The following is a 15,721-nucleotide window of genomic DNA, read 5'->3' as shown; positions in this document are numbered from 1 at the left end:
AGGAGGGAAACGGGGAAGGGTGTGAGGGTGAGGTGTGGGGAGCAGCTGAGCCAGGAGCTGCACTCGATGCTCCTCACGGTCCTTCCTGGCTCAGGATGTCCTTTGGCTCAGGCCATGTTGGGGCAGTCAGTGCTGCGGGTGAGGGGCAGAAGGTGACGCGCTGGGAAGGAAAGCTGCCCAGAGGAGCAGATGGGCTGCGTGCTCCCATTGCTGTAGAGGACAAACGCTCTGATAAGCGTCCACCACATCCACCTCCACCTCAGCAGGGATGGAGCAGAGGCCCATAGGGATGCATGGGCCCTTCCCTGCAATCCTCCCCTCTGCAGCAGGTCTCTGGAGGCAGAGAGGTGCTTCGATGTGGGCCTCACACAGACAGGAGCTGCCCTGAGTTTTCTACATCTCCTTTTTTTTTTTTCTTTTTTTCCCCCCCTTTTCTTTCTTTCTGGCAGCGGGAAGGACGTTTAAAGTTGCTAATAAATTCCAGTTAATGAAGCCTGAAAAGCCAGAGCTGCGTGCCAAGAGAAACAAGAGCAATCAGTAGAGAAGGAATAGAAAGAGGATCTTGAAAGCCGGCCTGGGAATAACAACATGTTGAAATGTGTTCACCGGCAAGGGCTTTGTTACCATGCTTTGAATCCAAACACGAGAGCTCGGTGCCAAGAGGAGAAACTGCAGCCAAAGGCAGGTGTTCATTGCCATTCACCTCCTGCTGCGGGGCACAGCGGCAAGATCAGACCCCTTCCCAGCCACTGGCTCTTTCACCTGCCTCTTCTTGGGCCCCGAGGGCCGAGGGACTCAGCATCCAGGGGAGTGCCACGCCGTGCATTGATCCAGGAGCAGCGCCGTGCTGTGCGCTGATCCGGGAGCAGCAGGAGCTGTGTTCTCCCCTTCCAGGCAGCACGGAGCACCGCAGGTCCTCTGAACGTTTTCCCCAGGACGCTGCCAGGCTCCTGTGCCTGCAGCAGCAGGATGCTGCGACTGAGCCCCGTGCTGGGCTCCTCTGCGGCTCATTGGAGACAAGGCGCCCAGCCCTGGTGCATCCAGGACTTCATGTTCTCCTGGTTGACGCTGCTCCATGGCAGAGCACAGCACTGATCATCAGTGCGGCGGGTGAGCAGCAGCATGGAGAGGATTAAAGGCTCATTCCTCCTATGAAGCATTCCCAAAGTCACTGCCGTGCAATCCGCGTGGTGTGGAGGCAGATGCTGGCGAAGATGCAGGTGAAGACAGGAGAATAGGACTTCCAAGGGGTTCTCCATGGTGCGCATTGAAAAATGTTACTGAGGAGGCCCAAGTCCAGTTCAAAATGTTGTGGAGCACTGAAATTTCTGTTCTTTTTCTCCTCCGTTTGTGCTGGGGACGGAATTCAGCATTTGAAAAATCCTTGCGAGGGAGAATCTCTGCCCCTCGTGCTCCTTAAGTGGTCCTCAAACAACTGCCAGAGGGGATCCCAAGTGGGGCACAGAGATTGGAGTCAAAATTCTAAACTAAAGGTTTGAAGGCAGTAAATCCCCTCCGAAAACCTTGATGTAAGGGGACAAAATGAAGGTAGTCTGTATCCTGTATTGGGTTGTTCCATAAGGAGCCGTCTTACTAAATCTTCCTTGGCAAATGAATCCAAACTAGCTTGCATACGAACATTCGTGTGGGTTGAAAACTGGCTGCAGGACCATAAACAAAAGAAACGAATGCCATCAATCTATCGAGTTGGAACAGGCATTTGGTGGGTGCACAGGGAGCTGGGTTAGAAACAGGCCTGAGTCTCCTCCTCAGGGATGGAGTAAAGCAGTAAGACCATGTTGGAGACACCTCCAGGTGATACCGCAGCAGGACCAGCTGCAGATTCCTGTGTGGGAAGGGAGAGTCCAAGCCTGACTCTTTCCTCAAATGTACCATGTTTTCACTTGCATGACTTAATTGGCTTAATTCCTGCTGTGCACCAGCATGAGAACAAACTCGAGCATAGCATGGAGCCCTTGGTCCCCCATGCACCTGGCAGATGCCACGATCTTGACACGACGACACTGTTTAGACAGGAGTGCAGAGTTTATCTGGGAAGAGATTCTGCCTTGACAATATTAGAGCTTGAGAAATGAACCCGAGCAGGAGATCAAAGAGGAAGGCTGACATGAACGGTAATGATCTGGCAAGGGGAAAATTCCACTGGGATATGGACATGTGTGTGCATCCTGTCCTGCCAATGGGCAACGTTCCTGCCTCCTAATGTGAACGATAAGGGCATCGTCATGTTGTCTGAGCGCGTGACATGAGCCATCATGCCCAACAAACAGCCTTTGGGCGTGCCATGAAGTTGTAGCATGACCAAGAAGCCCGAGATGCAGGAGGGGGTGGGAGCCTGTGGTAACTGAACTACAGCAACCGTGAAGAGGTAAACCATGAGTTTGTTCCAACTTGGAGTGTATTGGGAATGCAGATCAAAGCCTGGAGGAATGTTCCCAGAAATCACTGGAGGGGGGAAAGGAGGGGAACAGAATCTAAAATCCACCAAACACGCAAGCTTTCCAAAGACAGCCAGCCAACTCTGGCTCCCGCTCACCTTCCACTTGCCCCTTCTCTCCCTCTTCCATCAGTCATTTTAAATGCAGTTTTCCCTTCCTGCCAATCCATCTCACTTTAAAAGCTCCGGGACAGAAGGACATGCAGATGAATCAGGACTGCCTATCCTGAAGAGAGACCTGAGCAGGCTTGGAGCTGTGCTGTGGGTCAGACGTCCGTGGCCACAACAGCAGCCCCCCTTCCCCTGTGCCTGGGGCACAAAGGAGTGTTGCCTCTTGATTCTTTCTTGCAGAGTTTTTTGCTTTGGGCCTCAGAAGCAAATGAAGAGCTGTCTCAAGGGAAGTCACACTGGCAGCATCACTTTGAATGTTATTGTTCCCTTTTAAATAGGAAGGAAATGATCATTTCAGTGAATTTCCTATTGAATTTTGCCTGGAGATGTGTTCAGTGGGTGCCTCACTGCCAGGCTGGGAGATTTGTGGGCAGTCAGAGAGTGAGAGGGATGGAAGGAACCAAGCAGTAGGGAGACTGCCAGGTGACAGCGAACTGCTGGACAGGGTGCCCCAAAAGACCCGAAACACATTCCTGGCCTACGTTCAGAGGAATGGCACAGCTCCCTTGCCTGGGACACCTGGGTGCCTGGTGTTGGGAAGAAGGCAAAAGTAGAGGAGAGAAGATCTGGAAGCTGGAGGTGAGCTGGGAAACGGCACAGTCCCCATGGGGCAGAGCCAAGGACAGGCAGCAGCAGCAGGGACACGGCTGCCTTTCCTGAAGCTGGGAATGCTCTGCCCCCCCCTCCCCTCCCTCCCCCAATTCTGTCTTATTGCGGTATTGAGATGCTGCAAGCTGACCTAGCACACGTCCCTGCCACCCCGCTCCAAGCCAAGAGTCACAAGCTCCCGTCCTGCCAGTCCTGGAGGTCCCAGCTCCATTTAGGGATCCAGCAAGCAGGAGCGAGTCCTGCAACCACCTGACCGTAGCCAGGGACATCAATGCGAGGGCGCAGAGCAGCCAGAAACAAGTGAGGAGGCGCACGCTGACCCCGCAGTGCTGCAGCAGGGCAGACAGGAGCTCCAAGGACAGACAGACCGCGGAGCGGAGCTGGGACGGCCGGCTGGAGCGGCTGAGGATCCGTGCGGGATCCTCCCTCCTCCCGGACAGCCCTCCCTCCCGTGTGGAAATCAGCAATCAAAGAAGCAATTACCCCAAATCGCAGCCCCAAGTGACAAATAGCCCAGCCTGCCAGGCAGCTTGCATGCTGCAAGCAGGCAGGTTACGACCTGCTCACACACATTAAAGGGACGACCCTGCGCTGTTTATGCTGTCAGAGGCCCTAATTACGGCAGTAATTTTCTCTGGATTCCCGAAGGGAGAGACGGGAAGGAGGGAGCCTGGGCACCCAGCGAGCTGCTCTGCCACGGGGAGCCTGCAAAGGCTCAGAGCCTCTGCATGACCTCTGCAGTCCTCACTGCAACATGCTCTGCTTCCAGCCCGGATTATGCTGCTCATCCCCTGCACTTGTCTTCTTCACAGCCAAAACATCTGAAAGGAAACAGGCTTTGTCAATGTTGCATGAATAATACAGCTTGTTTCCTCGTATCTGTGCCAGCCTCCTGGGTCTGCTTTGGAGTTTCTGAGAGGCTGAAGGTTCTCCTGATCACAAATGATGTTCAGTGTCTCATGTGGGGGTGCAATATTCCAGTTCAAATCAGGTGGACAGCAGCAAGTTCCTTACCGTGTGTCTGTGGGAAGCCCAACCTCGACACCTGTGTGAGCACAGGAGGATCAGAAAGTAAAGCACAAACACCAGAATAATTTGGGATTAAGAATCAGGTCACTGAGCCAGTTTCACATCTGAACTCTGTCCCCGCTCTTTGTGCCGTCAGCCTGGGGGTCCTACTCTCATCTGTGAGGCTGCTTTGCGCTCTCTCTGCCCCTCCCGCCCCTTCACATCAGTCTCTTCCCCAGGCCACGCTGCCCCTATCCTTGCCTTCATTCCAGAGCCCCTTTTCCTTTTCCGTCCTGGTTTTGGGAACAGGCAATACGGAGGGGTCACACACCAGGTGTGCAGCACAGCTTGCAGGTGTTGCTGCGTTCTCCCCAGCAGGGCTGCAGCAAGAGGCATCAGCTGTGAAGTGTCTGCAGACAAGGGGCTGTCATTACAAGGATGCTGATGCATTACTGGCTCTTCTTTTCACTGCAGACGCCTCTCTGGAAACCAGATCTCCAGTATCCCAGGGGAAGCTTTCTCTGGCCTCTACAGCCTGAAGATTCTGTAAGTAATTCATTCCCCTCTGCACAGCCACCACCATCCCTGCCCCCCAGCACCCTGTGCCAGGCACTGGCCATGCACTGAGGCTTGCAGAATGCAACTTAGCAGGCGTTGCAGCGCCAGTTGCTGAGCACACAGAGGCTGACACGTCCCTGGGTGACGGAGGAGCTGCACCCACCCAAGGACCTCCACACATCCCCAGCCCTGCTTCCTCACTTCTGCTATGAGCACCCCCATGGCGCAGCCCTCCACGCCACATGGAAATGCACTGCAGGAGAACCTGCAGAAGTTCCTCTTTGGGTAAAACTCCCCAAATCCCCCGAGGTAATGTCCCCAGCTGTGGTGTCTCGGGGTGATGTGGACCCACACAGTCGGGTCCTGGAGCACCGCAGCCATCGGGGCTGTGCCTGAGATCTGCCAACCCCAGGAAATGCACATCATAGCGACCACCCCACCTCTGCCTGTCCGCTGGGGAAGGGCTGGGGCTGCTCCCTCAGGAAGCTCCGAGGGATGAAGGCCACCAGCAAGTTCTTCCCCAGGGAATGGTTCCACAGCCCAGGGCAGTCTCACTGCTCACAGTCACACTTTTTGCATCCCGCAGGTCTGTGCAGGGCACTCAGCTGGGAGTCCCTCTTCCTCTCTTTCAGGAACCATCTTAAAAATCTCCTGCAATAAACATTTCATCCCCAAAGGGATGTTTTGAACTCAGCCGCAACGTGAAATTGTTGTAGCCGGTCCAGTTTATACAGAGTGAACAGGTACAGACCTGCTCCGGGATTAGAGAGCATAGGGCTGTTTACTGTGTCTTCTGAAGATGTAAAGTATGAATCCTGCCCTAAATCTCAGGGCTTAGAGATTTATCCATCCCCTGCATTAGGCAACAAATCAAAGGAACTGAGGAAAAACCGCAGCTCTCCCACCCAATTTCAACAAGAGGAACTTTCTACTTCAGGAACTCGGGAGCTTTTAAAGCCGCTTTTGATCAATTTCTATTTGTGTCAGGCCTGGAGAACTACTGATGCAGAACGTAAGAGCACAGCTCCTGCAGGTTGCAGTCATGAGAGCAATGCGCTGCCTCTGTGTGATGCCTGCGTGCACTCAGGGGCAGCTCTGAGAGTGGCTGCAGTGCAAGGAGAGGGCAGAAGGGCTGGAGATGGAGCTGAGCCCAAGACTGCTGCTTCTGGCAGCCTGCCGTGCCCTCAGCCAGGCTGTGCTCCTGACACAGTGACTGAGCGGCCACTGGGCTGCCATACCAGCCCCTCTGGTTGCAGGGCTGCCCGTGTATGCCTCCCCACTTCCCATGGAGGTCTGCAGAGGACTAACCCAGCTCCAAGACAAGGAAGGGTTGATGCTCACAGAGAATGTCTCATTGAGAGCAGTTCTTGCTTCCAAAAAGAAAGGCACTGCCAGCCCTTCAATTTCCAAAGCCTCGAGTCTTTCCTGCCCAGGTTTGCAGGGTATGTCAGGCTGCCGTGTGCTCCTGCTCTAATTGCTGTCTGTAAGCCCACAGGAGCGTGGTCACTGGTGCATGTAGTTATGAGTTCACTCCAGCCACTGAGTCCCTGCTGCCTCCAGAAGCACCATTCACCTCCATATTTTCATCACTGTGATGGCGATCTGGGGGTGTAACCAGGTGCTGGAGGTCTGTAAGTTGGTGCGCCTGCACAGCACACAGAAGTGTGCTCTGAACTGGTCGCACTGAGCCTCAGAGCATCAGACAGCCCAGCTGCAGCCATGTCCTGCAGAGGGCAAGGTGGCCCGAGCTGCTTCCTCACTGCTCCCCATCCAGATCACGTCCTTGCTCCCTTGGGACCAGTAGAACCACTCCTGCAGTCATGTGCTTTTCTCTTCACTTTAATCTCCAACAACAAACCACACATCTTGAAGGAGGTATCTGGGGAGGGAATCTGAAAAGCCCATGAGGCAGGAGAGATCAGAGAAACGCTGGGATATGAGGTATTAAAAGCGAGGAGCAGAGAGGAACGTCCTGTCTCCTCACTTTCAAAAGGGCCGAGGCATCAGGCTGATTCCTGACCCGGCTGCTTCCATGGAAACCAAAGGAGAAGTGGATGTGGGGAGGAGGAGTCACCTGTCAGGCTGTTCCCCTAGAGGTGCCAGGCTCCATCCGACAGCCAGCAAAGGCTCTGGGCTGCACTGCCTGGATAGCTGACTGCACAAAGCTGGGGGTGGGCAGCCGAAAACGGGGCTGGGGGAGAAGCCAGAGACCCCCGGCAAGATGAACTAAAGGGAAAACGAGGCAACTGAGGTCACCTGCCCTCAAAGAAAGGTGGATGAGGATGGAAGTGGTCCTTTAAGGACAAACAGCGCTGCAGTGAGGAAGGAAACACTTCTCCATACCTGAACGGCAGGACTAGCAGGCTTTGGAGCGGATGGCAGCGGGGGAATTGAGGACAGATCAGCTCTGTGGATGTGCGCGATGCCACGGGCTGCCGAGCGGTGCCAGGCTGCAGCCTGAGCTGTTCAGCTGGGTCACTGGGCTCAGAGCTACGGCCTGAGGAGACGGGGGTGACCCCAGAGAGACAGGGATGGTGATTAATTTTAGTGCGGTGGGGCCTTAGAGCTCGTTGCAGTCATGTGCATGCCCAGAAGTCAACTCTGGGGCTGTTAAGGGGCCTGGTGCTTTCCCGTCTTTCCAGAGAATTAACTTCTGTTTAAAAATGGATGGGAAACACCCTGGGAATTCCTTCCCAAACCTGCCCATGCAGATGGTCCTCTCCCTGCCCTCAGAGTGAATCCCAGAGCTTCTGGAAGCAGGACCAGCTTGTTGGCTTTGCCTCCTCCGGCTGCTCCAGTGCACAGAAACCACCTGGAAAGTGGCCATAAAGATAGGCCTGTGCAGAAACCATACGGGGCACAGCCAGGGGAGCAGGTGTGGAAGAGAGCAAGTGAAAAGCCAGGCATTTTGCTATCAAAAAACCACCATGACACAGAGGAATGTGCCCAAGATCTTCATGTACTGAGCCCTAGGCCTGCCCCGAGCCAAAGCAAGATGAGATGCGTCCTCTTTGGCTCCCTTAGCTGAGCACAGGCTGGCAGCTGATGGAAATGCCTGTTTGTAAAAGGACTTTGTGAATGCACCTCTCCCAGGGCTCTGCTCTGCAGCACGGCCAACCCTGATCCTCGCCACGAAGCCCAGGATCCTTGCTTCGGGGCCAGCATCATTAGAAATCAGCTCCTTGGCCGCTTCTATCCTTTGCCAAGCTACTTCTCTCCAAAACTGTCTCCTCGCTCTGTGCTCCCCCATCCTTGGAGCTTTCCAGGGCAGCAGAATGGAAACTGTCCCATCCTTCCAGGACTCCTCGTGAGCCACCCAGACCTTCATCTCCAAGCTGAGCTCCATCAGCCATGAAGCACAGGTCCTGATTGTCCACGCGGCTGATCTTGCGCTGCCATGGCTTCACACCGCATCCCACCCTCACTCTGCTGCACAGAGGGGGTTGCCAGGCTTCTTGTTTTCCTGGCTGAACACGCCGTAGCAACGGCAGCACTCACAAGCCAAGGAGGGATCCCACACCAAACTTCACAGGGAAAAATTCCAAGCACAACCCGAGCCTGCCTCACCCCAAAACGTGGAGGGCAGAATGCCTGCGTGCATCCTCTTGGCTGCAGCGCTGGCACCCCCGCAGCCAGCCAGCCGGGGATGGCCCACACCATTGCTCCATTCCTCAGCAAGCCTCAACCAGCCCACAGCAGCACGCAGACCCAGCACTGCCCACAGCAGGCCCACACAGACGCCGCTGTGAGCACGGCGCAGCACTGCCTGCACGGGCGCGCTGACCCCGTGCTCCCACCCCACGCCGCCCTGCAGCCACCGCCAGGGCTGCTCTCCATCAGCTCGTAGGCTGGAGTGAGCATGGCATGAGTGGCCTCGCTCTGCTGTGCACCTCTCCTGGCTGGTTGGACCCTTCCCCATGGGACGCACTGGTCACGTCCCACACTGAGCCGCAGTTTCAGCCTCAGGTGGTGCAGAGCAGGCACCGGCTGGCTTGGTTTGTGAACACACATCAAAAACGTCACCAAAAGGCCCCCAGGAGGGGGGTTTGCAGGTGGCTTGGAATGCTTGAGGAATCCCCGGATAGGCCCTGCCTCTCTGACAACCCCGAGTTTGAGCAGAACAGACCATGGGAATGGTGTCGCATCCAAGGGAGATGCTCCCACAGGGAGGGAAGAGGAATGTGCAGAGGTTGGAATGCCTTTAAGCCTGACACACGAGCTGCAGGCACAGCTGCCTTAAGCGGGACCAGCCCTTTGACTGTGCTGGCTGAATCACTTTGGCCTCCCAAGATGGGGACACTGGATCATGCACAGACCTGTACCTCTGAGGGCTGTGAGTCTGCTGAGACCGTCTTGTGCAAGGATCCTGCTGTGACGGGGCCATTTTCCTGGTCTCTTCCAGTAAACAATCTTTCAATTTCTGAGATCAAAACATGACCCCCTGAAGCGCTGTGATTTGTGCTGACCCCACTCAGAGTGACCTCACCTCCTCTTGTAGATGTGCAGCCGTCCTCCCCTCAGCAGCAGTGCTCAACGTCAGCTCAGGGTGCACCCCCAGACCCTGACATGTCCTTCCTTTGAGAGAGAACCGTTTATCACTCTGTGTTTGACGCCCCTGCTGCCTTTCTGTGAGAAGCTGGAAGCTCTGGCACAGCTCTGAACTGCAGTGCTGCACACACAGGGTGACGGTCACAGAAAGCCCGTCTGAGTGCACCTCAGCCCCTTCACTGGTGACACGAGTGTGCTGCAAAGGTCCTTCACCTCACATCCCTGCAGCGTATCTCTCATTGCAGCACCAGAACCCCCCCGGGACCCCAAACCCAGGGCTGACCTGGACTGCTGCCTAAGAGCCCCGGGTGACCAGCACACTGCTTGCCAACCCCCCAGCTTTCTGCCCGGGTCCGGGACAGCTTCAGAAATAAGCAGCAACATCTTCCATTTGGTCAGAAAAACTTTTGTATTCTTCACAGACTTTTTCCTTTTTTTCTAATTATAGGATGCTGCAGAACAATCAGCTGAGCCGCATCCCTGCAGAGGCACTGAGAGATCTTCCAAACCTCCAATCTCTGTAAGTCATTAAGAATCAATGCTGCAAGCTGTGCGGTCCCTTGGGGGCAGGACTTCCCAGCACTTGAGTCATTAGTTCCTTTGTCAAGGATGTTCTGTCCCTTCTTCCTTTTCTTTTCCAATTAAAGCAAAGATTACTGTCACTTAGCATTGAAGGGAGGGTGGTTTTCATGGAAGGAACACTGTTGTGGTAAAGGATGTTGAAATTACAGCTCCCCATGTGTGCATAGTGACGAAAAGGCCACCAGAGCCAATGCACTTTTCAAGGAATGCTGGAAAATGTCCACCCGGGAGGGTTCTGTCCTCATCACTGCAGACCACAGCGGGGCAGGGACCTGATGGGCACACGGAGGAGGAGCAGCTGTCAGCACGGGAGTCCTACCCACACAAAAGGCCGTTGTGTCGGAGTAGGAAACGCCTTAAAACACTTCTAGTGATTCAGGCACGAAGCCGAAGCTGTGGCGATGCTCTTCATTTAAAGCAACTGTACCTACAGCAGCTCTGTGCTGCTGCACTCAACCAAAAATCACACATCACCAAAAGAAGGTTTCCTGAGCAGGGGACAGGTGGAAGTGCAAACAGCAGTGCAAAAAATGACAGCGGTTTGCACTTTCTCCGTTTCCTGAGGACATCTGAGCAGGGCGCAGGACCCACGGCTGGCTGCTGGGAGCCCAGTGGGGCTGGGAGGCACAGCGCTGCTCCGGGTAGGACGTTCCTGAAGGTCAGCGTGCGCCACTGAGGTTTGTTCCACCTCTGGGCCACGCACTGCTGCCAGCATGACCTGCTGGTGTCCGTCCAGTGCTGCTCCCCCAGGGGAAGGCGCTGCCCTCGGGGCTGCAGTTCTCCTTCTGGTTCACACTTGAAGCAGAGAAGCTTTTCCTTCTCGCTCCGTTCTAACAGGGCAGCACTGCACTGGGATGAAGGATACGCAGCATGTCTCAGTGTGGACAGTCTCTGTGTCTGTAGGCAGGTACAGAGCTGAGGTGCTTTGCTTGGATGTCACCGTGCTGCCATGACTTCTCCACCTAACCTCAGGCCAAGAACCTCCAGTAGAGGTCTGTGTTACAGAGATCTTTTTTTTTTTTTAATTTTATTATTTTTCTAATATCTGAGTCATTTTCCACGCGTTTATGAGACTCCCGTGTATTCGTTGCCAAAATATGAGCCAGCCTGGAACACCCATGAGACGCCACAGTGCGGTTTCTGAGCAGCACTGGTTGTGCTGCCTGAGACCCAGTGTGCTCCTATTGCCCAGAGCCTGTTTGTCTCCATTCCAAAGGGAAGTGGCCTCGTGCTGCACCCTGACAGATCCTGGGGTATCGGACTGCGTGGCCCTTCATGGAATAGTAACCATCTGCACTGCAAGCTGGAGACTCAGCTGGGCAGAATGGGCAGCAGAACAGGGAGGTGAAAATGGGAGCCAGCAGGTGGGGTGGAACAGGCAGCTCTGCTGGACTGAAATGGACTGAAATGGACTGAAATGGACTGTGTGCTGGTTGTTTGCTTGCTCTTTCAGATATTTGCATTTGATGTCCAGGTTGGTCATTCTGGGATTGAGGTAGGATCTGAAGGGAAAGCACCTTACAGACACGAGAAATGGAGTTCTGAACACTCATCTCTTTTCTCAGGAGTCAAACCAATGGGAGCTGAGAACAACAGCTTAGCTCTGTTTGTGGGACTACCCAGGAAATTCAAAGGGTCCCGCTGTGATCCCCTGCAGGAGCGCAGCGCAGTAACAAACACCCGAGTGTGCCGAGCCGTGCGTCGGCTCATTAACGGCTTACCCACAGGAGATGGGCACTGCGTCTGCTCCTGTGCCAGGCAAAGGGAGTCCAAGGTGTTTCAAAGTAAGCAGGTGCTATGAATTATAATGACCAGGCTTGCAGAGGTAGAGGAAGGAAAGAGAAAAGAAACCTGGTGGATTAAGAGATCAAGACAAACTCTTCATTCTTCTGTTCCAAACGCTCATGGAAAGCGATGGGAAGAACTGGCTTTTTCTGGAGCTCAGCACTGTGCAGAGGGCTCAGCGTGTGTCTGGTTCACCCAGGCAGGGGTTGGCACTGGGCGCCCCTCAGCCAGGGGCAGGACTGCGTGGACACAGAGCACCCAGTCAGGATCCTCCCTGCTGGATAAAGGCGTCCACCCTCTGATCTCCTGACCCATAGGAGCTCGTTTCTCCTCCTGCAGAGAGCAGGCTGATGGAGGCCCTGAGCAGCCTGGGCATAGAGACACAGCTGGCAAGGGACACTGGCACATCCAGCCTGCAGTGGGACATCAGCAGGGTGAGGGGTTCGTCTGAGCTCAGCTCCTTGTATCCAAGCAACTCCCTTTGGTCAAGGGAGAGAAATAGGTGCTTTGGGAGGAAACTCAGAAGAACCTTTCCAGCTGAACAATTCCATTCCATTTCACTCCATTCTAAATGGCACCTCTAACTAAAGTAATATGGATCCTCCAACCTAGTCTTGCCATCCTGGGATCTTTAGCAGGAATGTTATGAAGTCTTAAGGAAGTTCAGCAGACTGCTTCATCCCCTGTCCCTCGAGGCAGGTAATTGTTGCTACATATATACAGCTAGAGATTAAAATGCAAAGAATGACTTATAGCAATTTGCAAACATGTGGACTTTGATGTAGACAAAGCAGGAAAGCTTCCCACCTGATCAGTTTCTCACAAGCATATAAATTCTTATGACAGAAGGAAGGAAAAAAGGCTTTGGAATCGCCACAGCCCGAAGAGCTCAGTCAATTCATTCCTCATTCCACATCTTTGATCTGGCTGAGATTTAGCAGTTTGCTGTTAACAGCAATAATCTCTATAAATCACAGGCGATGCAGTAAGGCTTAAGGAAGGTGTTGTTTCCATTGAGAGATGGGAGGATAAAAGCTATAGGAAGAAGCAGACCTCTGCAGGTCAGCCGTGCTGGAACGTGGCATTGTGGTGGTCAGTGGGGGTCAGGTAGCTGGGAAGCCAGGTGGCTGGAGCAGGAACTGATGGCTTTGTGCTGGTGCTGAGACAGCGCTGGGTCCTTCCCTTGTGGTGGATGGCTGCTGCCAGGGAGGAAATCAGTTCTTCTGAGTCATCCTCTATGGCTTCACTACCAACCATTCAGGTAAGCCTCTGCTGTGCCACATCTCCCTCAGGCAGACCAGGTGGGTTCACTCCTCTGACTTTAGCCATCTTGATATTACTCATCTCAGGCAGTCAGCAGTGGGAAACGATCAGCATCTCCAGGGCGTGAATCATCCTGCTATCTCAGAGCCCTGTCTGGGGGATGGACGGCCCTCCGGAGCGGGCTGGTTCTCCCTAGTGGCTATGGAGAGACACTCTAACTGGTTTCAACTTCTACATGAATAACAAATGGGTTTTTCCTACCCTTGCAAAGCAAAGAATAGTAATCCAAAAAAGGCTCCTCTCCTCACCCTGCACACACACCCCATCAGAGCACGAGTACCAAACCGGAGCTGAGCATCTCATCTCCCTCAGCTCTGCACAGAACCCACCACATTCTTATGTGGCCCCCAGAGAAAGCTCACAGAGGATGTTGTCTTGCCCAAAACCAAGCCCTGATCCTTGGGATAGGTGAGCAAATCTTTCTTTCTTCACGTAGATTGTGGCCATTGCTTCTTTGGCTAATTTAAGAACTCATTATCTGCTGTTGTCTTTCCCTACGCATAGAGATGCTTCAGGAGAACTGGAGACAGAAAGCCAAATAAGAGATGAACAGCACATTCAAATTAGCACATATATGTAACACTGGGGCCTCCCTATAAGATGCAGTGCTGCTGTAGGCTGCTGTCAACTTTTGCTCTCCGCCTCTTTCATAACATGGTGGATTTCAAGGAGCAGCTCATCAGCGAGGCACAGGAGCTCTCTGGCGAGCACCAAATATGCAGGACCTCCTCTGCTTGGTCTCTGGCTGTTTCTGTCCCTTCTGTGTTTCACTATGGGCTCAGGGGATGATGCCAGGCTCCCAGGGAGATGGCAGATCAGGGATCAGCACGGCAGCTGCCCGCCTGTCAGCAATTTCCAGAGTTGCACAGGGATTTTGGCAGTCCTTCTTGCACGGTTCTGACCTGAGGGGTTTTGGAGGTGTCTGCAGCTGGAGATAACAAAGCCCTCTTGTCTGTACCAAAGGCACTTTGTGTGGAGTCCAGGTATTGCTCTGATTTCATTTCCTGAGCATCCCTCGTGGAGGGCTTCCCAGAGGTGCATGTCCCATTAAGCCAGGAGTGGAGACTTGCTGCGTTTCAAACAGAGCCCTGCAGACTTTTCCACCAGGTCCTGTTGCCTAGCCAAGGGGCTGGGAACGTGTTTGCAGCTCAAACCTTCATTCGTTGCCTGGGATGGTAATCACAAGAGTTCTTAGTTGGAAATGGAGCTAGGAAACTCTTGCAAGTTTTTCTGGAGGGCTGTGAGCTCTCCTGTGGCAGGGGCAGAGGGCCTGGTTTTGGAGCAGGGCTGCAGCGCAGTGCCTCCCGTACTGAATAACATGAAAAGTTCAAATCATAGAATGGCTTAAGTTGGAAGGGACCTTAAAGGTCATCAGATTCCAACTCTCAGCCATGGGCAGGGCTGTCAGCCCCCAGGGCCCCGTCCAACCGGGTCTTGAATACCTCCAGAGAGGGGCACCGCCGCTCCGGCAGCAGTGCCAGCGCAGCGCTCTGTGTGCAGTGCTTCATGACCACCAGGGTGCAAATGGCAGCACAGATTGAAGCTTCCTTCCAAGCTAGCAGTGCAGTCCCTGGCTTCTCTTCTCCTCTCCCTTTCGGTACCTACTGACAGGAGGAGCCCTTGCTGTTGCGGTGGCTCGGGGGCCCTCTGTGTGCCCAGCTCTGTGCCTGGCAGGAGGGGCCGCGTGCTTGGAGCTGGCCTGGGGAGATCTGGGAGTCCTTGTAAGCTGCTCTGTGCAGCTCTGGGGCCATCCTTCCTCACGAGGCCCTCAGTTCTGAGCACGATGAGCTCCCAGGAGCTCGGAAGCCAGGCGCTGACTCAGTGCATCCGGGAGCTTTGCCTGAGAGAGGAGCAGAGGTGTCGGCCATCCTCATTATGAGTTATCAGGGAAGCTGAGCTGCAGTGACATCATCTCCTCCTTATATTACTACAAGGAATTCAGATGCTATTATGGGATAGGAGGTAACTCAATTGAGCCTTTCAAGATAAACTCAGACAGGAAGAGAGACATGATTGCCCGAAGGCACCAATTAGACGTTTCTGGTGAGATCAGCTCTGTTCTGCAGACACGTGCACACTGGGGTAGGCAGAGAGCAGCTCTCTTCCTGAGGAAGGGGTGATCTCTGGGCAGAATCCTCACTCTTTTGGAGGTCACAGCTCTCTCCAGACCTTCCTTTCTTTGTGTTGCTGCTGAAAGATTGGGAAGGTGCAGAGAATCTCCTGTGTTTGGATGAGAACAGCCCAGCACCACTCAGAGCTGCCCACGAATTTTGGTGGCATGGTTTCTCCTACTTTATCAAGGGAAATAATGGCCAAATATATTTCAGAAATGCTGGGGAGGAACAGGAAGCGTCCTGTTGTGGTGATGCTGTAGGAGAGTGTTGCAGGGTCTACACTCTGTAGCTTTAAAATAGATAAAGGAGCAAAATCTGGGCACTTTGAAGGTGTTTTTGTTTTGTCCAGGCGGCGCCTTGAGGTCACATCACTGCCCATAGCCACCAGTAGCAGACTCAGCCCTGAAGCCAGAAGTGGAGGCTTAGAGCTGCTGGTGATTTTCATATGGCATCGTTCTCGAGTGCCCCACTTGAAGTCAGCTCCTTCCTGCACCAAGCGGGGCACAGCTGTGCAGCGCATTGACTGCTGGTTCAGGCTGTGAAGTCGCTGGGAAATGTTGTCCAC

General features: G+C 54.0%; 1 protein-coding gene across 1 annotated transcript in view; it reads left to right on the top strand.

Annotated features, from left to right (window-relative positions):
- The window catches only part of LGR6 (leucine rich repeat containing G protein-coupled receptor 6), a gene marked incomplete at both ends in the record, with an annotated part of 67,045 nt that overhangs the window by 26,746 nt on the left and 24,578 nt on the right, over positions 1-15,721 (top strand). The window contains 2 exons of the mRNA XM_079546409.1: positions 4,721-4,792; positions 9,801-9,872. Of these exons, the coding sequence (XP_079402535.1) occupies positions 4,721-4,792; positions 9,801-9,872 (144 nt within the window). The remainder of the gene's footprint in view (positions 1-4,720; positions 4,793-9,800; positions 9,873-15,721) is intronic.

This window comes from Tetrao urogallus (genome assembly GCF_951394365.1).
Source record: "Tetrao urogallus genome assembly, chromosome: 24".
In the NCBI taxonomy this organism is placed as follows: domain Eukaryota; kingdom Metazoa; phylum Chordata; class Aves; order Galliformes; family Phasianidae; genus Tetrao; species Tetrao urogallus.
The sequence above is the reverse complement of the archived record's forward strand: the minus strand, read 5'-3'. Positions and strand labels throughout refer to the sequence as shown.